The 21,681-nt window shown below is 48.2% G+C and overlaps 1 protein-coding gene across 1 annotated transcript in view; it reads left to right on the forward strand.

The window, feature by feature from the left end:
• The window catches only part of MTHFD1L (methylenetetrahydrofolate dehydrogenase (NADP+ dependent) 1 like), a 2,103,853-nt gene that overhangs the window by 853,693 nt on the left and 1,228,479 nt on the right, over positions 1–21,681 (forward strand). Inside the window, exon 16 of the mRNA XM_069608130.1 lies at positions 15,472–15,574. Coding sequence (XP_069464231.1) covers positions 15,472–15,574 — 103 coding nt within the window. The remainder of the gene's footprint in view (positions 1–15,471; positions 15,575–21,681) is intronic.

Here is a 21,681-nt window from a genome sequence, read left to right on the forward strand (position 1 = left end):
TCTTTGCAATGGCTCCTGCGAGGTCAGTAGTCTCAGTACTTCGGCCCCTTGAAGGATGTCTTCAGGGTGTCCCGTTCCGTGGTCAACGACCTTTCCTGGTGTGCCAACAGAAACAACTTTGTAGCCCTTCTGGCCTCAGGTCCAAGTGGTCACTGATGAGTCCCTGAAGGGTTGGGGCACTCACTGCAAGGACTTGCAGGTGAGCGGCCTTTGGTCAGCAAAGTAAGCCAGGTGGAACCCAACAGGCTGGAGTTGTGACCTGTCAATACAATTGAAGTCACGGGGGTATTCGGATTCTGTCACCTTCCTGCCTGGAGTTGTGACCCATCAGTTTAGCCCTGAAAGCGTTTACTGTCTCTGAAGGGGGAAGCATGTCCAAATCTTGCCAGACAATACGGTGGCCATGCGCTGCCTCAACAAGCAGGGTGGCGTGCACTCCCTCCCCCTCTGCAGAGAAGCGATGCAGCTGTGTTTTTGGCTATTGAAGAACCAGATCTCGATCTCAGCAGTTCATCTGGCGGGGACAGAACAGTTTGGCGGATGCTCTGAGCAGGCAGAGCATGGTCTCACACGAGTGCGAAATGTGGGAGGAAGTCCTAGAGGAGGTCTTCGGTCTCTGGGGTACCACGGCGGTGAATCGGTTTGCCACGGAGTCCAACAGGAAGTACAGACAGTTTTGCTTGAGGGAATTCCCAGCAAACGGCACGCTAGGGGATGCATTTCTTGTGGACTGGACCTTTTCTCTCCACTACGCCTTCCCTCCGTTTCCCATCATTCCATGGGGTCTCGGGAGGTTTCGAGCAACCTTGATCTTGATGGGCCTGGATTGGGCCAGGAGAACATTCTGGACTTGACCATCTGCCCACCTCTCTGGTTGCCTCACCGCCTGGATCTCCTAACCCAGTCAGAAGGTTGGGTGCTCCACCCAAACCCGGAGTCCCTCATTCGAAGGGATTGTGTCCTCCGACGTATTCCTTATCTTAGATATCTCCTTCCAGCTCTGCTGGCCTCGGAAAATTTTTCTCTAGAGGGCGCTGCGCATCGACGTCCTCCGAGTCGATGTCCCTCGACAGCCGCCGTGTCGACGTCATCCTGCCTATAAAGGCCGCGCGCAGCGTCCGTTGCTCAGTTCCGTTTTTCCGCGCTTACTCAGTGCCTCGGAATACCGTTGCTCAGTTTTGTCAGGTTAATCCTATTTACCTCGAGTTATTCAATACCGTACTCGATGGCTTCTTCGTCGGAACCGACAACTCCTCGATCCGGCTTCAAAAAATGCTGAGATTGTGGGAAAAAGATGTCGCTGACTGACCCTCACAGAGTTCGTCTGTGGTGTTTGGGAGCTGAACACCATTGTTCGGAGTGCGAGGACTGTATGTCCATGACAGCTAAGGCCCTGAAGGAGCGTAGGGGGAAGCTGGAGAAAGGTAAGACTTTTAAAGCTTCTTCTTCCTCGACGAAGTCAAGACATTAGTCTCCTCGTCACCATTCGCGCTCCAGGTCTCGAAGTGGGTCACATCACTCCTCGAGATCGAAACACTCGAAGAGGTGACGTCGAAGATCCCCTTCTCCGTCTTCCTCTTCCTCTGTTTCTCCAAAGAGAATCCCTTGCCCCACGAAACATAGTTCCCAGGCTGAATGGGAGGAATTCTGCAAAAATATGATGAGCGTCTTCGAGAAAGCCTCGACCCCCTCGAAGACTGCTGAGAGCGATGCTCTGGTCGAAAGACCCGAAGGTCAAAAACGCCGCGAGTCGCAGTACCCGGCGAAGGAAACCTCTCGAGCGCGTCTCAAACCCTCGAGTAGGACTATGACCTCAAAACCTTCCTCGAAGGTTCTGTCGACGCCGAGGTCGGTGTCTTGGACGTCGTTGTCGAAGGGACCTTCGACACACGGGTCTGTCGACTCGACACCAGCCTCGACACCGGCGTCGACGCCAAGAAAAGTCACGGTTACGACACACCCAGTGACTATCCCCAGGTCCTCGATGTCGATGGCGTCGAGATTGTCAAGCAGAATCCCAATTCTGTCGAGGTCATCGAGGCCTCCGCCTTTGTTTTCGACGCCACGCGCAAAGCCTTCGGCATCGACGACATCGACGTTTTCGAGGCCGATTATGACAAGTTCGGCACCCTCTGCCTTGGAAATGGGGTTTACACCCTTTGAGTTCAGAACAATTGAGAACTATGTCCTCAATTATGGAAGAGGGTGAATTGTCTGAACAGGAAGACACATTTGAGTTGCAGGGACCTGTAACCCCAATTAGAGAGGAATTTTCCTCTGAAGAACGCAGGTTAAAGGATCTTCATGATTCCTTACATGAGGCAAGTGGGTTAGACACTTCCCCTGAGGTGGAGTTTGCTAGGCCAGACCCGGGGGAGCATGCTGAAACCCCCTATAGAGCCTTAATGGCCAGGATCACAGAGTTTATGGGGTGGGTCTGCACCTTCACAATCTTACCAACAAGATGACCTCACGGATATTCTTGACCAAGGCCCACAGGAGGATCCTGTGGTGCCTTTTCATAAAGCTCTTCAGAGGAAGATTATGACGAACTGGGAAACCCCAGATGTCGTCCCGGCAGTAAATAAAAAACTGTCTACAAAATACAGGGTATCTTCTACAGACCCAGAGGTTTTGTCAAAACACCCATCCCCAGAAAGTCTGGTGGTACAGGCAGCATCTTCTACTGATGTCAAGACGGCCTATCCTACCGTCCCACAGGACAGGGACGATAAAAAATATGATGCTATGGCAAAGAAAGTTTTTTAGGCATGTAGCATGGCGTTAATATCTGTTAATGCTACTTGCACCCTTGCTAGATTCAGCCATACACTTTGGGAGTGTGCTTCTACAGCGGCTGACTGCATCCCGGAGGGAGAAGAAAGGGAGGCGTTCCTGAATATCATACAGGACGGTAAAGACGCTATGTGCGAATCCCTCCAGACGGGCATTGATTCAGCTGACAGTATCAGCAGAGCAATGGCGGCAAGTACAACAACCAGGAGATTCGCTTGGTTGAGAAAGCCCCAGACGTGCAAGCCAGGCTCTTGAACATGCCATTCGATGGCTCTTCTTTGTTCGGGAAAAAGGCGGATGACAGTTTAGAGAAACTGCAAACTTCAAAAGCAGCAGCAAAATCCCTAGGCGCTGCAATCCATCAGACACCTTTTTGTCCCACAGGAACCTCTGCGAGGGGCAAGTCCTTTCTCTTCTACTCCGCATTCGGAAGAGGTAGAGGACGACCGGCTCAAAGGGGACAAAGAAGAACTACCTGAGGTGGACGGGGTAGATATTCAAAAGCCGCAGCAACAGCAGGTGCCTCTTTACCATCGGCATCTGCATCAGCCGCCCCAAAACCACTCTGAGGACTTCCCTCACAGGACACCTTTAGGAGGCAGGTTGACTCAACATCTGGCGGAATGGCAGGCTATCACGTCAGATGCTTCGGCATTGGAAACAGTTGCCCAAGGTTACTGCCTGCCATTCCTACGCATACCTCAGAGTCATCCACCGGGGATCAGCTCTCAGAAAGCTCCAGATCTGCTCCTCTTGCAGGAAATTTTGGACCTGCTAGAGAAAGGTGCCATAGAACCGGTGCCTGTAGCGGAGAGGAACAAGGGCTGGTACTCCCCTTACTTTCTCATTCCAAAGAAAGACGGAGGACTGAGACCCATCTTGGACTTGCGAGAATTGAACAAATTCCTCAGGAAAGACAAATTCAAGATTGTCACTCTTTCTCAGATCCTTCAGGCCCTTCAGTTCCAGGACTGGTTGGTATCTCTGGACCTTCAGGACGCTTATTTCCATGTGCCTATCCATCTCAAACACAGGAAATACCTGAGGTTCGCAATTGGCAACTCTCATTATCAATTTCGAGTGCTGCCATTTGGGCTGACCTCCGCCCCGAGGGTCTTCACCAAGTTAATGTCGGTAGTGGCTACAAGTCTAAGGAGGGAAGGGATTCACGTCTACCCCTACCTGGACGATTGGTTGATCAGAGCTGTATCTTCGGAACAAGCTCAGATCCAGCTAAATCACGTGTGCCACTCCCTTCACAAACTGGGCTTCTCCCTCAATTTAAAGAAGTCACAAATGATACCATCGCAGAGACTCCAGTTCATAGGAGCGATCCTGGACACTTCCCTGGGAAAAGCCTCGCCACCAGAGGTGAGGGCTAAAGATATTCTACATATGGTTACCAAGTTCCAAGATGCCCAACGTCTCCCAGCCTTGGACTTTTTGAGGTTGCTAGGCCTCATGGCATCCTGAATTTTCCTAGTGCCAGAGGCTCGCCTGAGAATGAGATCCCTCCAGTGGGCACTGAGAACTCAGTTGTCACAATTCTCAGGGAGAATGACAGATCTTCTTCAGGTTCCCAACAGGGTGGCTCCAGACCTTCAGTGGTGGGCCTGTCAGGAGAACATTCTGAAAGGAGAGCAGTTTTGGCAACCCTGGCCGGAGATAACAGTAGTCACGGATGCCTCACTCACGGGGTGGGGAGCCCACGCCAACGACTTGACCATCAGCAGTCGTTGGTCTCCATCGGAGTCCAGACTACATATCAACCTGTTAGAGCTGAGAGCCATCAGACTTGCGCTGAAGGCGTTCCTGCCAGCTGTACAAGGGAAAAATGTCCTGATAATGACGGACAACACGGTGGCCATGCATTACCTCAACAAAAGAGGAGGCGTAGGATCACTACCCCTGTGCAGAGAGGCGATGCAGCTCTGGTTTTGGGCAATCCAAGAAGGAATCTCTCTATCGGCAGTTCACCTAGCCGGAGAGAAGAACTTGACAGCGGACGCTCTGAGCAGGCAGAGCACAGTCTCCCACGAGTGGGAACTAGCTCAGGAAGTCCTTCAAGAGATCTTCGCCCTTTTGGGAACCCCTCAGGTGGATCTGTTCGCCACCAGCCTCAACAGGAAATGCGATCTGTTCTGCTCAAGGGAATTTCCCCCGAGAGGAGCTCTGGGAGACGCGTTCATAGTGGACTGGGAGTTTCCGCTTTTGTACGCGTTCCCACCGGTCCCTGTCATTCCTCAAATGATCAGGAGGTTGAGAAGATTCCGGAGAACCATGATCCTAATTGCCCCGGATTGGGCCAGGAGAACGTGGTACCCGGACCTTCTAGACTTGTCCATCTGCCCTCCAATTCGACTTCCACTCAGAGAGAACCTACTCCCACAGAAGGGAGGTCGGGTTCTCCATCCAGACATCAAAACCCTCAACCTTCACGCTTGGCTTCTGAAAGGCTGAGGTACAAGTATTGGGACCTCCCTGATGATGTTATGGAGGTGTTGCTTTCGGCAAGGAGGCCAGCAACAAAGTCTTTATACCGCTGCCGTTGGAACAGATTTTGCAGCTGGTGTAGAGAACAGAATATCGACCCCTTTTCATGTGGTACACCAATGGTTTTGTCCTTCCTACTATATTTGGCGAATTCAGGACTTCAAGTTGGCACCATTAAGGGCTATCTCGCAGCGCTATCCATCTTTAAGCGCACTGCGGAAGAACCATCCTATTTCAAGTTACCCTTGGTAATACAGTTTCTAAAGGGGTTAACCAATGTTTATCCCCCAAGACCATTCCAAGTTCCCCTATGGGATTTAAACTTAGTCCTAACTTTCCTGATGGGCAGACCTTTCGAACCACTCCATTCTTGTTAAGATTCCTTACCCTTAAAACTGTTTTATTAATAGCACTTAAATCTGCTAGAAGGGTGAGCGAGTTACAAGCTCTTTCTTGTAAACCCCCTCATACAATCTTTCACAAAGACAAAGTTGTCCTGCAAGTGAAGCCTAATTTCCTCCCAAAGGTGGTTTCTGAATTCCATATCACTCAGAAGATTACCCTACCATCTTTCTATCCTCCTCCTCATCCGGGGAAAGAGGAAGAGAGGTTACACAGGCTAGACCCTAGAAGGGCTTTACGTTTTTACATCAGTAGACTAGCCAGGATAAGACAGGCGGACCAGCTGTTTGTAGGTTACACAGGTCACAAGCTGGGGTTACCAATAACTAAGCAGACCATTTCCAGATGGATCATTCTAGCCATTCTGGAATGTTATAAACTGGCAGGGAAAGAGCTCCCTCAAAACCTTAGGGCTCATTCGACCAGAGGTATTGCAGCTTCATCGGCCCTCAAAAGAGGTGTGCCGGTTAAAGACATCTGTGCGGCCGCTACATGGTCCTCTATCCATACCTTTACACGATTTTACAACTTGGATTCCTCCTCCAGTCAAGAGACTAGGTTTGGAAGGGCTGTACTGCACTCTATTCATCAATAGAAGACAGCGTGAAGTCAGTACTCCCTCCTCCAATGATAGAATACTGCTATGGGAGCCTATCTAAGATAAGGAATACGTTGGAGGACACAATCCCTTCGAAGAACTAGTTCTTTCGACGGGATGTTCCTCCGACGTATTCCTTATCGACCCTCCCATCCATCCCCGCAGTTCTACTTCCCTTGTTGTTGCAGCTTATGCTCCTTCAGGGTGATTAGTCTAGTCCAGAAAGAATTATTGTGGGCTACAAAACGGAACTGAGCAACGGACGCTGCGCACGGCCTTTATAGGCAGGATGACGTCGATACGGCGGCTGTCGAGGGACATCGACTCGGAGGACGTCGACGCGCAGCGCCCTCTAGAGAAAAATTTTCCAAGGCCAGCAGAGCTGGAAGGAGATCTAAGATAAGGAATACGTCGGAGGAACATCCCGTCGAAAGAACGTTACAAGGTAAGAAGTAACTAGTTCATCTACATGCGTGGCTCTTGAGAGGATGCAATATGGTGACTGGGACCTCTCGGAGGAGGTACTCCAAGTGCTGTTGGCTGCACGCAGACCGTCTACAAGATCTCTGTATGCATGCAGGTGGAGAAAATATGAGGTGTGGTGCAAGGAACGCAAGATTGATCCTGTCTCTTGCCCCACCACTACAGTGATGGCATTCCTTCATGGCGTTCCTTCTGTCACTGCCCTCTTCAGGCCTTCAGGTCACCACAGTCAAAGGTTACTTGGCCACTTAGTCTGTGTTCAAAAGGTCTTCGGATCAGGCATCTTTCTTCACATTTCCAGTTATGGGCCTTGTGAAGAAGTTTCTGCCTATCACTTTTGTTGTCCCCAAATGGGATTTGAACCTGGTTCTCGCCTTTCTTATGGCTGTTCACTTTGAGCAGTTACATTCTTGTTCTCTGCGGCTGCTTACATTAAAGACAGCCTTTCTGGTTGCCATCACGTCAGCCAGAGGGGTCAGCAAGTTACAGGCCCTTTCTTGCAAACCACCATTTTTTTCGGGGAAAAGTATCTTAAAGTGAGGCCTGGGTTCTTGCCCAAAGTGGTGTCAGAATTCCATCTCTCTTGGGCGATTGACCATCCTGTGTTATACACACCTCTGCACCCTTCCAAGCAAGAGAAGTGTTTTCATTGATTGGACTTCAAGAGAGGTAGCAAGAACGGCGGAATATTGAAAAACAGGCCAGTTGTTTGTAGCCTACTCCATTTACAAAAAGTGCCTAGCTGTATAGGAGCAGACAGTTTCACGATGGATCACATTGTGCTTTTCAGAATGCCACCATACCGCAGGCAAGGAATTGTCTTTTGGCATCAGGGCCCACTCTACCAGAGGGGTGTCCACCTCTACGGCTCTGCAAAGCGGGGCAAGTCGGGTACATCTGCCAGGCCGCAACCTGGCCCTTGCTTCACACTTCACGGGGAAATTAGTCTGGATGTGTAGACAGTGGGGCTGACGCTCTCTTCGGAAAGGGCCGTGTTGCTAAATTGACTGCTATAAAGCTTTCTTTCCGCCTCCGTTATTTCAACTGCTTTGGGAGTCTATCTGACGAAGAATCTGCAGGAGAAAAGCAATCCATTGAAGGAGAAATTACTTACTGTAATGGGCTTTCTATGGATTCTTCTCCCAGAGATTCCTCATCACCCCTCTTATCCATCCCTGCTGAGATAGAATCAGCAGTAGATGTCTGCCTTATGCCAAGAGGGAGGTGTCGGCGATCCCTGTTTTTCTAATTCTCTGTTGGCTAGTTGGCCATCCTTTTCTCATTTGTTTTCCTCAGCAGCGGCTGAGCTCGAGAGAGAAAAGACGGGAACTGAGGGACGGGGTGTAGTGACGCAATATATATGTATGACGGCCGACACCCATCCGGAGCGGATGATTGAGCAACTAGTCAAGATGGGTCGACGGACGAGTCGATTCCCCTATGCCCCCTGTCGAAGTTCTTTCTGAAGCACTGAAGCTGGAAGGGGATATCTATCTGATGAGGAATCTGCGGGAGAAGAATCCATAGAACATTACGGTAAGTAATTTCTCTTTTCCACCTATCAATGCCTGTTTCAATTCACCATGCTCCCCTTGCCTTCATGCCTTCCAAGGGTTCATGGATAAAGTCCTCAGACCTTATTCCACATTCGTGGAGCCTATTTGGATGACTTAGTGAAACATAGTAGTAGTTGGGAGGAACATCTGTGCCACCTCTGAGATCAACAGAGCTTTACCAAAGTTGGAGCTCTGAGCAAATCCAAAGAAATGCCATCTTGTCGGAATAGAGTAAACCTTCTGGGATACTTGGGAGGGAATGGTCTTGTACAACCTCAGACAAAGAAAGTGAAGTGGCATTAACACCTCGACAAAAATGAAGTGAGAACTCTATGCTTTTCTGGTGCTAGCTAGTGGGTTACTACCGAAGGCTAATAGCCAACTTTACAACCATCGCAGACAATCTTACTGATGAGCTAAAGAATGCTCAACTAACAGACTTATCTTGATGTGCCAAAATCAAAACAACTCTGATGGGATAAAAAAAATCTGTGTGATGAATCTATTCTAAAAATGCCTGATTTTAATAGGGAGTTTAATCTCCAGACAGATGCATCCAAGGTAGGCCTATGGCCGTTGCTCTCACAGTTACATGATGGCCAAGAACACCCAGTCCTCCACACAAGTAGAAAACAGTTTGCCCGAGAACAATCCTATGCAACAGTCGAATCAGAGGTTATGGCCATCACCAGCTTAAGGTATTATTTGACAGGGCAAAAATTAGTGGACCATTCTCCTCTTACCTGGATGTATTGAAGGAATGTATCCAACGAAAGACACCAACACTAGGGTCTTGAGGTGGTTCTTAGATCTACAACCCTTTTGCTTCTCAATAGAGCGCCAGAAAGAGAGCAAGATAATGTAGACTTCCTCAGTCGCTACACATTGTATTGACTAGAGGGAGGGCTCAAAATCAATGGAAGGGGTATCTGATGAATCCAGGGAATTCATCCCTTCTCAAGGGGGAGCCACGCCATTTGGGACTAGGGCAGTACCGCTAAGCTAAACAGCCCCTAGGGGACAGGTAAAGCAGGATCCCACTGGGGGTGACTTCCCCTGGGTAAACCAGCAGGCCACAGAAAGGGATATTATTTGTCCTTCCTTTTGTGAAAGGACCCATGTGTTTGTTTGGTTATATGGATTTTGAGCAGTATGATTGGACTTGTGATCCTTTAGAATTGGCTGGCATAGTTTCTGATCCTTATGTTTGACACCTGCTACGAGAAACACAATCAATGGAGCATTCCATCTCATTGAAAATTGAGTTATAAAAGCTATAAAGGGACAACTTGAGAGAGAGTAACTTGTAGATGAAGCCCTGTCGAGCGAGCCACAAGAGGGAACATCCGCCTGGAGGGTGAGGCTAAGCAAGCAGACTGACGGGGAAGACTTCTGGTGCAGGGCAGGAAAGGAGCCCGTGGAAACGCTTGATTGCAGATCGGTTTGGAGCCAGTCGGGCTCGACCAAACAGAAGGTTAAGCACCTCTCAACCAAGAAGCAGGGAACCAGTGCCCACAGTGCCGAGGAGCCCGAGAACCTATGGCTGAAGCAGAGGCTAAAGCAGAGAACTGATGTAGGGAACAGACACAAATATCGACCTGTGGTCTCAAAACAGCCGAAGGGACTGCCTCATCCAAGGTACTCCGCCACAACACAGAAGGTATGCTGCTGTTCCTGGTAGCAAGGTGTCCCAGTAAAGCCCCTTGGCAGGGTGTAAAACCTGTGAACCCTTGGCAGGGTAAACACCAGACGACCCCAAGAAGGGGTGAGTAACCAAAGGATCCTTAGCAGGGTGAAAGCCAAAAGACCCCAAGACTGGCTAAGAGGCACACAAACCCAAGCTGGAGTGAAAGAATCCATACTGAATAGTCAAGGACTCAACATCCCAGTGTTAAAGTCAAACACTGCTATCCACAATTTGTGAAGGAGATTGTCCGAATTTTGAACTATCCTGTCGGGCGCAAGGAGTCAGAAGCTAGCCACCACTTCAGCCATTGAGGAAACAATACTATAGAAGACCTGTTCTGGTCAACTTGGTTATCCTTTTTGTATTGTATTGGTGGTGGGTCAGCACTTAGATTAGGCATTTGGGTCAGAGGGCTGTATCATGTTTATGGACTTGCAAATGAGCACCAGTTATTCTTTCTTTTTAGATGGGGGTAAGATCCACGTTAGAACTATGGTTCGAATAGGCCTTTTCTTAAATTCAATAAAACCTTACTGTTTAACCATGACCTCTTCTCCGCCTTCTGAGTCTGACTACCCACAGAACCCCTGGTCTTTACCGAGCTGTTGCCAGTGGTACCGGCTTGCCTCCGAAGGGAAAGCATCCATGTATTTAGCTATCTGGGTAACTGGCTCGTCCGGGCACGCTCCCCAGACCAGGTGGTGAAACGTTTGTTCTGGACGTGCAGTCTGTTGCACAGCTTGGGTTCTCCCTGAATATCAGGAAGTCTCGGGATTAATCGGGGCGGTCTTGGACACTCGCCTGGGCAGGGCCATCCCATCCAAGTATCAAATCGTGAACATCTCCAAGATGGTGCATGTCTTTCATTCACAGAAGAAAGTTCTTGCCTCAGCTTTACTGCACTTTCTAAGTCTTATGGCTGCCTGCATTCTTGTAATGCCAGAGTCACGGCTGTGCTTGTGGTCACTGCAGTGTCTTCTCAGTCGTCGGTGGTCTCAATTTCAGGGATACACCTCCGATCTTCCGGTCTCAGCAAAAGTATCTGGGGACCTGGAATGGTGCTCCCAGAAAAACAACCTACTGAAAGGGATGTTTCGACAACCACTGACCATAGTCAAGAGCAGTTAGGCAGCCTCTGATCGCTTTCCTCCCTTCAGCACAGGGCAAGACAGTGCTGGTCCTATGCACAATCTTCACAAGCAAGGTGATTGGGGGGGAGGGGTCCTTGCCTCTGTGCCAAGAAGCAATGCAAATCTGGTTTAGGGCTCTGGAGAAAAGCATGTCCCAGACAGCAGTTTATCGGACCGGCAGGGAGAAAATGATTGTGGATACCTTGAGCAAACAGACTTTGGCCTCCCACAAAGTGGAAGCTCTATCGGGAAGTTCTGGAGGAGGTGTCTCCCTTTTGGGGCAAGGGGGCTCCTCAGTCGGATCTTTTCAATTCCAGTGTGAACAAGAAGTGTAGGTGTTTCTGCTTCAGTGAATTTCCACAACATGGAGCTTTGGGGGGATGCTTTGACGGTCGTATGGCACTTCGACTTCCTTTATGTATTTCCACCTATACTGGTCATACCACTCTTTCTCAGGAGGCTATTCCTGTTCAGGGGCACAATGATCTTGAACGCTCCAGACTACGCCTAGAGAACGTGGTACCCGGAGTTCATAGACTTGGTCGTCTGCCATCCCACCCCCGTCACTTTCTTCAGAAAGCAGATCTCCTCTCCCAATCTGAGGGACGAATACTGCATCCGAACCTCCACATCCTGAACCTTCATGCATAGCTGCTGAAAAGGTGAGGTATAAGGAGTGGGATTTATCAGAGGACGTCCTGTATGTGCTCCTATCTGCAAGAAGACCAGCCACCAAATTCATATATGCCTGTAGGTGATGTACATTTTCAGCCTGGTGCTGGGCGAGGGATCTGGACCCTTTAACCTGCTCCACATTCTTTGTTCTGTATTTTCTGCTTTCTTTGCCCTGATGGACCGAAGATTGGTACTGTGAAGGAGTATCTTACTGCCATTTCGGTTTTCAAGAAGACCCCAAAGCAGGACTTTTTTTTTCATGATCCCCACTGTCATGCAATTCTTTTGGGGATTGTGTAATCCATTTCCCCCACACCAGTGTGTTGCTCCGGCATTGGGACTTGAAATTTGTGTTAACGTTTCTTAAGGGCGCTCTGTTTGAGCCCCTTCATCTTTGTTCGTTAAGATTGCTCACCCTTAAGGTGATTTACCTGGTCGACATCACTTCCAGTACACTGGTGAGTGAACTCCAGGCGTTATCAGTTAAAACTCCCTACTTGGTTTTCTCCAAGAAGGTAACATTGAGAGCCTGACCCATCCTGCCTCCTGAAGGCTGCCTGATTTTCTTCTCTCTCTCAAAAAGGTCCATCGTCCTGTCTTTTTTTTTCCTCCACCACACCCTTCCATTGGCTGGACTCGGTGCCGACACTCAGCTACTAAGTCTCTCGGAGGAGAGAGACCAGGAAAGAGGGCCAGCTTTTGGTTGGTTATGCTGGTGCCCGTCCCGGCAGTGTTGTGACCGAATAGACCATGCCAAGGTCGATCATCCTCTACATCTTGGAAAGCTATGATTTGGCTGGTAAGGCTGTGTCTCAGGGTGTCTGGGTACTTTCCACCATAGGGCTGGCTACCACTCCAGCTCTGCAAAGTGGAGACCCTGTTCTGGGTTTTTGCTAGGCAGCTGTGTGGGCTTATTTACACATGTTTGCTAAACATTCCTGCTAGGATTCTCATTCTGGTCCGGAAGCTCGTTTTGGCAGGGCTGTCTTTCAGAGTTTCTTCGTTTAAGGTGGTGTCCTTGCTCTCCTCACATCTCCCAGATTTAGGTACAGGTATGGGAGTCTATAAAAGATGAGGAAGGAATCCATTGGCAGAACAAATAACTTAATTCTGTCATGTTCGTTCTGAAGGATCCCTCCTTGCACTCCCAACCAACCCTGCTTGGTGGATAGCTAGTACACCTTGGTTCTGCTGCCCCACAGAATCCGAGTGCTAGGGAAAAAGGGGGTACATTGGGTAACTGTGCCGCACCTCAGTATATACTGGCGCCGACATCCTATCTGGTGCAGGGCATATTAAGACGTTGGGCCAAGCTAACTCAGAGCCTCGTTGCCCCTTCCCCGCCACCCCCCTGGTGACGGAAACGTTTCTGAAGAGCATCTGCGCTGGGAGATAGATATCAAAGATGAGGAATCCATGGGATTAACATCCACCAGAAAGAACATTATTATTCAGTGCACATGCTAACTCAGGCGGCTTTACTGAACTGGCTGACCTTAGTGTAGACTAAAGTTTCTGCAACCATGGGAAACAAAATGCGGTTTTCATGTTTTTGGGTTGGGGGGGGGGGATGGGGACATTTGTATTACCATTTAAATAATACCTATTTTCTAAACATACTTCATCGATCTAAATTTCCGTTGCTACTTTAGCAACTTTAAAATGTATTATGGACAATTTGGGTTGCTCACAAAATGACAATGGCTGGCATATTTATTAGAGGGGAAGAACAACAAACAAATTATGTAATAGCTTTGCGTGACCGTGGCAATTCAGCAGTGTGTGCTCACAGTGTGAGGGAGAGCACTGAGACCACAGGAGCTTCGTTTCTTCCCATGTCCAGGAAGTCGGTTTGGAGAAAGAAGTATGTATGTTTGGGTGGGATTGAACAGGCTGTTGGCTGCCTCTGCCTGTCCTTGATGCCCTCCTCTGTGCTGGAGTTTGGCTCCTGCCTTGTGTTTTACCCATACTGTTCACTGCTCTGTCATTTGTCAGCTAAGTAAAAACTCTTGTAATTTCCACTTATTATGTTGGTAGAAAATGTGCAAATGAAACACCTTAACACTCGCTTAGACGTTTTTGCATAGCTCAAAAGTCAACGATCTAGAAAGGAAGTCTAAAACCAAAACGGGCACTGAATCCTTCCTCCTCAAAAGATGTACGTACTACTAGCCATTGGACTATGAGAGTTGTAACGGTCTGATGACCTAGTCATACATGAAGGTTGTTCTGTTGCATAGATATAAGAACACGCTGTTTCGGAACTTGGGAAGCAATAACATTTAACTAATCTTTCTAAAAGTGTATCTTTTACAGACTCACTGTATGCCACTGAGCGAATCCTGGTAAAGAGTTTTATCACCTGAAGGACTGTTTCTCAGCTGTTTGTTGGTTCCGTTTATAAACCCTCAAAGACAAATAAGGGCAATACGTCTTTAAGAAGAAACAATGCAGCTGCCTACTCATGTGATTCTTGTCCAGGCTATTCATTATTTTCTTTGCAATTTTCTGAGGGTGGGGGGGGAATAGAACATGCTGGTGTTTCAATGCACGACAAATTAAAATGTGATGATGCATTTTCATTTCCAAACTCATGTGGGATGAAAGCCTCTCTCCGATGTAAAACAGGAGCAGCAAGACACCTGGTAGATGCAACAACAAACAACTCTGACCTAGAAACTATAATGGGTCCAGAGAAAAGATTTTAAGTACTGTAAAATATCACTTAGAGAACTGAGCACAATCTCACTGTTACTGGGAACATCCCAAAGAATGTGTTAATGCGCGCGGCAGAGTATGGGGGAAAAAAATTCAAACTTGTTCATGTTTTATCGCTCCTCACATCACTATTGTTGTGGGTCTGTTTTTAAAATCAAGAACCAGCCTAGTTGTGTGTTGATACGGTCTCAAACTTCACCGGCTGGCCAGTAAAGGGTAATCCTTCCAAATTTGTATGTGTATACATTTTGTTTTCTTGAATTCAGTCCCATGGCCTAAATGTACTAAATATTCACTTGTATGTACCGGTGCATTACCCCCACACTACTCGGCTCACCTACATCGTACAACCATTGAATCTCTGTGAAAGCGCCCTGCGCTCTCTGTCCGGCATTTGTGGGAGAAGCATTTGACCAACAATGCAACACATTGAAGTAGAAATGGTTGAAGGAACAGACTACTTTCATGTCCGTGTGTGCTGCTGCGTTGGCACCATACCAGATTTTCTTGAATGCGTCGTAAAGCGTCACAAAGGATGTCGGTTCTTTTTCTGTTGCTGTAATTTGACATGAATTGGCTTGACACATTGATTTGTAAGCACAGGTGCATATGCCAAGACAAACGGGGATCTGGCAGCCGTAATCGTTACATGTTCCCTTGCATGGCAGGTGCTGTCTTGCTGTGTTTACGTTCACGGATGTGAAACGCCCACCTGCCTGCCTCTCCTAAAGTGGGGAGCATATCCCGTTGACATTCATTCATGGCAGACGCATCTAGATTTGATGGGTGACATTTAATCTTGTGCTTTTTGGGTTTAAATGTTTGAAAAGAAAATGCATTCTGTGTAACTGCAGATGGGTGCTTCCGTTTGACCAAAAATGTATCTTATTCTGGCTTTTTATTTCTTCTTTTTGCCCAACTCTCACCATTCAGAGGCTTGGGATAAAGAAAACCGACCCAGGTGCGCTGACAACCGATGAGATTAGTTCATTTGTACGACTGGATATTGACCCGTCTACAATCACCTGGCAAAGAGGTAAGAACAGGATGTCTTTAACTTGAGTTCCAAATTTGAAGTTGAAGTCTGCACATTTGGCACGTTGTATCACATATTCTAAAACTTATCTAGAATGAGTCAATGGCTCTGGAAAACAGTACAAGTACTTAGAGTGCTGTGTTGCTTGTCATAATCTGTGCTGTGATTGATTATGGCTATGAGTGTTGTGATGGTGGTGATGTCACCAACATTCCAGGTGGAGTGTTGGTGTGATGATGTCACTGGGACTCTTGGTGGAATGTTGATGTATGTTTGGAGTTATACTGGTGTCAGTTGGACCTAAGCTGCTGGGTTAGATGGATGTTCCAGTGCTTTCTCTACTTAATAACTAAGAGAATAAACCTACATGTAAACTACTTACCTTCTGGTGTTCTTGATTGGTGAAGGAGGCATAGTTTATATCACTGGCGATGAGGATGGTCCTGCTGGGAAGGGGCAGTAGGTGAGAAGCACTGCCTTCCAGGGTGACATCCATCCATCAAGCAGAAATAAGGTGCTGGCTGGGTGGTGCTGTGAAGGTCCAGGCCAGGATCCAGGTCGGGGATTCTGAGAGTTCACTGTAAGCGGTGACAGAGGCAGTGGTAGGGCCTAACAACGGGGGCCCTGTGAGTTCTGAGGCAGAGCTGAGAAGAATTGGTTGCGGTCCCAGGACGATTTGGGATTTGTACAGAGGAGCGGAGGAGGAGCTGTCCATTGTCAGGTGCCACCGGGGCTGAGGTGGCCCATTGCCTGGAGCAGCCGGCGATTCGTGTACTCTGGTGGGGCTGTCCAGAGTCTGACGGAGCGCTTAATGGCTGGTAGGCGCTCTGCAGGTGAGCCGGAGGTGCTGCACTTAGGTCGGTGCAGGAATGGAAATGGGCCAGTGAAAGTTGCTGGTGGGCGCTCTGCGTTGGAACCGGAGAACGGTGGCGCAGCAGTTGCTGAGGCTCAGGTTGCCCCAATGTGTTGGATGGGCATGGTGGGTGCTAAAGGGGTCCCAGTTGCGGTGGCTGGGCGGCGCCGTATTAATGTGAGCATTTCTGCTGTGGGTAGGAGCGCAGAGGCCACTGGACAAAGCGCTCTGCAAGCTGTTATTGAACATAGAGAAACAATGGAGCGCCGAACTGCAGGCGTGAGGCTGGCTGAAGCAACGGGTCCAGGCAGCGATGTTGCTTTCATGGTGTCGGGAGCAGCTATGATGACGTCGGGTGCCGGAGGGCCGACGCTGATTGGAGGAGGACTCGCGTTTGGACTGGCGTTCCAGCAACATCAGCTGGAACGCAACGTTGAATGCCTCTTTGGCGTTTGTTTGGAACGCAACGTTCTTCATGAGGATTACACCGGTGCTGGATGTGGGAGCCGTTGTGTTTCGGAAATGCTCAGCTGTTGGAGTGGGACATTTGCCAGAGTTTCGTGCTCCACAAATAGTCCGGGCAGTAATGAATTAAGTGACTTTTTGGCACAATTGGAGGGAGTGGATGGCATTGATGTGAGAAGTCATTTGTTATTGTAAATGGAGGGAAGCTCAGTGATCGTGTCAGGATTTATGGACGTCTACAGTGTGTGCGCTGGAAGACGGTGGATGCCACTTGCAGGTGATTTCACCAGAAGGCTGGCAAGGTGGCGGGGCGCTGGATCCGGACCAGTGGGGGATAAGTAACGTGATGAAGTATCTGACAAGTCACTAAATAGAGGTACGTGTTTGGTGAGGCCGGTTCTAGTGGTTAATGCTGTTTGTGTTTACGTTGTGGCCTCTGGGTTTAGTACAATTTGGGTTTGGGTCCTGGGTTGATATTAGCAGTTTATGGCCTTTCATTTATGTACTGATGTTGTGTTTATGTATGTGGCCTGCTGTTAGGACATGTCTTTGGGTTTTCACTATGGACTCGTGTGTGTGGGGTCCATGGGACATTGTAATGTTGTTTATGCAATGTTTTCTTTGCAGGTTGGCTGAAGTGGACATGTGGGTGGGGGTATGGCGCAGGGACTTTAGCGCCATGTCACTTGCATCCATTTTTGCATTCACAATTACTTGCCATGCATTTTGTATTTTGCACTTCAGGGACATGTTGGGGTTTGGCGCAGAGTTTTTAGCGCCATGGACTTGATCTGGGTATCGCTTAATGTGGGTTTTACATGTTGTCCTGCAGTGTTTTGTTTGTTGTGTTCGTAGGGGCATTTGCCCTGGTTATGTGTGGATGATGCCAGTACTTTTAGGGGCAGTGAGGTGCTGTCGGGTCATTTTTTGGGGGCAGTGAGGTGCTTTCACTGCATGCACATGCTGGGATTGGTGCAGGGATTGTGGCGCAGAGGATTTGCATTTAAGTTGTGCATTTCATGGATATTTGGGGGTGGCGCAAGAACTTTGGTGCCATGACGTTATTTAAAAGGATTTTATTGGGATTTATATGTTGTCCTGTGTGTGTGTTCTGTGGGTTGTTGTTTGTAGGGGCATGTCTCCTGGTTATGTGTGGATGATCTGGTGTTTAAGGGGTAGTGAGGTGCTGCCTGGCAATTTAAAGTGGTTGTGAGGTGCTGCCTAGGGTTTTAGAGCGGTAGTGAGGGGCTGCATGCAAATCATATGAGGAATGCTGCCTGGAATGTTTTAAAGGGGTAGTGAGGTGCCATTAAGGGTTTTAAAGGGGTAGTGAAGTGCTGCCTGGCAATTTAAAGCGGTAGTGTGGTGCTGCCTGGTTAAATTAAAGGGTGGTTAGGTGCTGGTTATTTTAAAGGGCAGTCGTTTGTAGGGGCAGTTGGGAGCTGTCTGGTGTTGTTCGGGACTGTGAGGTGCAGTCTGGTTGTTTTAGGGATAATGAGGTGTAGTCTAGATGCGGTCCATATGCTGTTAGCTGGGGTAGCGAGGTGTTGTGTTGGTTTTAGGTTTATTGAGGTGCTGTTTGGTGTTTTTAGGGACAGTGAGGTACTGTCTGGTCATTTTAGGGGCAGTGTGGTGCTGTCTGGTTATTTTCTGGTGTATTTAGGGACAGTGAGGTGTTTGGTTGTTTTAGGGGCATATGCGAGTGCGCCCTTGTTGCTTAAGAGTTTAGTGAGGCGCTGTCTGGTTGTGTTCTGGTGTGTTTTGGGGACAGCGAGGTGCTGTCTGGTCTTTGTAGGGATAGTGAGGTGTTTGGTTGTTTTAGGGGCAGTGAGGTGCTGTCTGGTGTTTTTAGGGACAGTCAAGTGCTGTGTGGTGGGTGGGACAGTGGGGTGCTGTCTGGTAGTTTATAGGGTCAGTGAGGTGCTGCCTGGTTGTGTTCTGGTGTTTTAGGGACAGTCAGGTGCTGTTTGGTGTGTTGGGACAGTGAGGTGCTGTCTGGTCGTTTGTAGGGATAGTGCGGTGTTTGGTTGTTTTAGGGGCAGTGAGGTGCTGTCTGGTGTTTTTAGGGACAGTCGAGTGCTGTTTGGTGTGTTGGGACAGTTAGGTGCTGTCTGGTCGTTTGTAGGGGCAGTTGGGAGCTGTCTGGTGTTAGGGACTGTGAGGTGCAGTCTGGTTGTTTCTGGTTGTGTTCTGGTGTTTTAGGGACAGTCAGGGCTGTTTGGTGTGTTGGGACAGTGAGGTGCTGTCTGGTCGTTTGTAGGGGCAGTTGGGAGCTGTCTGGTGTTAGGGACTGTGAGGTGCAGTCTGGTTGTTTTAGGGGCAGTGAGGTGCGGTCTGGTGTTTGTAGGGATAGTGAGGTGTTGTCGAGATGCGGTCCATATCCTGTTAGGTGGGGTAACGAGGTGTTGTGTTGGTTTTAGGTTTATTGAGGTGCTGTCTGGTGTTCTAAGGGACTGTGAGGTGCGGCCTGGTTGTTTGTGGTGTTTTAGGGACAGTCAGGTGTTGTTTGGTTGTGGTTGGGCCGCGAGATGCTGTTGTTGATTTAAGGTATATTGAGGTGCTGTCTAGGGCCCAGTTAGGGGTAGTTAGTGTTGCCATTGCTGTACTTAAGGGGTTTTGAGGTGCTGTCTGTGTTTTGGGTAAGGGCAGCTAGGTGCTGTCTGGTCATTCAAGGGGCAGTGAAGAGATGTTTGGTACTTTTAAGGGGCAGGGTAGTGCTGCCTGTGTCTAGGTTAAGGGGCAGCCAGATTATCTTTGGTCATGAGTTTTATTTTTGGGTTCCTCCCATCGGTCTAGTTGGTGTTATTGCAGAGAGGGGCAATTGTCATAATCTGTGCTGGTCATGATTATGGCCATAAGTGTTGTGTTGGTTGAAGAGAGGGACATATGTGATTGATAATTTTTTTTTTTTTTTTTCTTTTTGAACTATTACTCGGTAAAGACTGAGTTTTGTCAAAAATAAGGCTGGCTTTCCTCCTTCGCAATGTAAAATTCGTGTCTCCGGGTTCTATTAGTTTCTACAGAGCCTCCCCCAGGTCTCCAGTGACTAAACAAATGGGTTGATTGATTTGCCCTTTATTACTCTCGGCTTGTCTAATCTGGTCAAACGCCATTTCAATTAGTTTTGCTAGGGCTTGTGACCACTTGTTGTTTTCACCGGAGATTAATCTATTCCACAGCTCATTCGTATCGAAGATCCATAAATTGTCTTCTAACGAGGGGAGATACTGGTTTCTCTGTGTTTCCATGCTAGTGCATTCCATCACCAGATGTTTCAAGGATTCCATCGCCTCATTTTTCTTGCATAATCTGCACTTTTTTTCATTTCCACCTCCTCTGATGGTTATAATCTCCCTAGTGGGTAGGAGGTTAAGTCTTGCCCTCATGATCGTGATCCTGAGCCTTTTTTCCGGGAACTTCATGCAGTACTGGAGTGGGACTTTAGCTTTATTGAAAGTAGGGGGGAGGTGGGCTAGTAATTTGTTACCCGTTGCTTTTTCGATAGTTGTTATCCAGTCCAGATCCTCCACCTTCTTTTTGATTCTGTCTGGATTTTCTTTTAGCTCTATCTCCGAGCATTCGATCTTTGTCAGATCTTCCTTTCTCCTTTTTACCCATTGATTCAAGGCCATGCACTTCCCTGATTCAATTTCCTCAACCATTGCTGCCATGATAGGCAAAGCCTCGTCCAGGATGATGTTTCTATATAAGCGGAGAGCGCTTTTGTCTACCATTGAGGCGAGGGAGTGTAGACCTAATTCTCTCCTAATGGCTGGCATGGAGGCAGATTTGGGAAGGCCCAAAACTGCCTTCCATATAAGCCCTTCCAGCCTGGGCCAAGTATTGCGAGGGAGGTAAAGGGAGGACTCAGTTCCATATATTAGTGCCGGCACCACTTTGGCTTTATAAAAAGTGATCGCTGGTAGCAAAGAGAATTTACCAAATTTGCGATCAATAGCTCTGGTTTGGGCTGTAAGACATTTTGCTTTCTCCCATATCTGGTTTAAGAGGCTTTTTTCCATTTTGGAATTGTCCAACACAACCCCTAAGTATTTGAAAGAGTTGACAATTTCGATTTTTGTGTTGTCCAGGTAAAAGTTTATGTTGGCAGATCGTTTACTGGTTGTTTTCTCCATCACCATAATTTTCGTTTTGGTCTTGTTGATCGCCAGGTGGTTTTTCTCGATATAAGTTTCGAGATTACGTAATTTCCTTTGAAGGCCCACTTTGGTCTGGTCGACCAGGATGACATCGTCAGCATATAGTAGACGTGGAATTTCCATTTTCCCGATCTTGGGGGGAAAGGCTCGCATTTTTGCTTCCGTATCTTTGTAATCGCCTAAAAAGGCTATAAACAAGGCTGGAGCCAGCGGACATCCTTGCTTAACTCCTCTTTTCACCTGGATTTCTCCTGACAGTGCTCCTTGGTGGTTTAGTTTTACTCTTAGTAGTGTCCTTATTGAGAGCCATTATTGGTTCCAAGATTGATCCCGGACATTGCCACCCTTGTAACTTTGTCCACAGGGTGTTACGGTCGATCATATCAAAGGCTTTGGAGAGATCGATGAAAGCCAAAAATATCTTCGGGGCTCCTTCTTTGACTCTTGCTTTCAGGATATTCAGCACCATGAGGTTGATTGTTGTCGAACCCTTTTTTTGAAATCCGGTTTGAAGTTGATCTCGTGCCGGACTGATTTTCTCCCAGACTCGAAAATGTTCCAAGAGGCGAGTGGCAAATAATTTGCCCAAAATGTCCAGCAAAGCTATAGGCCTATAGCTTGATGGGTCT

The sequence above is a fragment of the Ambystoma mexicanum genome, chromosome 4q (genome assembly GCF_040938575.1).
Source record: "Ambystoma mexicanum isolate Mex_15411 chromosome 4q, UKY_AmexF1_1, whole genome shotgun sequence".
Taxonomy (NCBI): Eukaryota; Metazoa; Chordata; class Amphibia; order Caudata; family Ambystomatidae; genus Ambystoma; species Ambystoma mexicanum.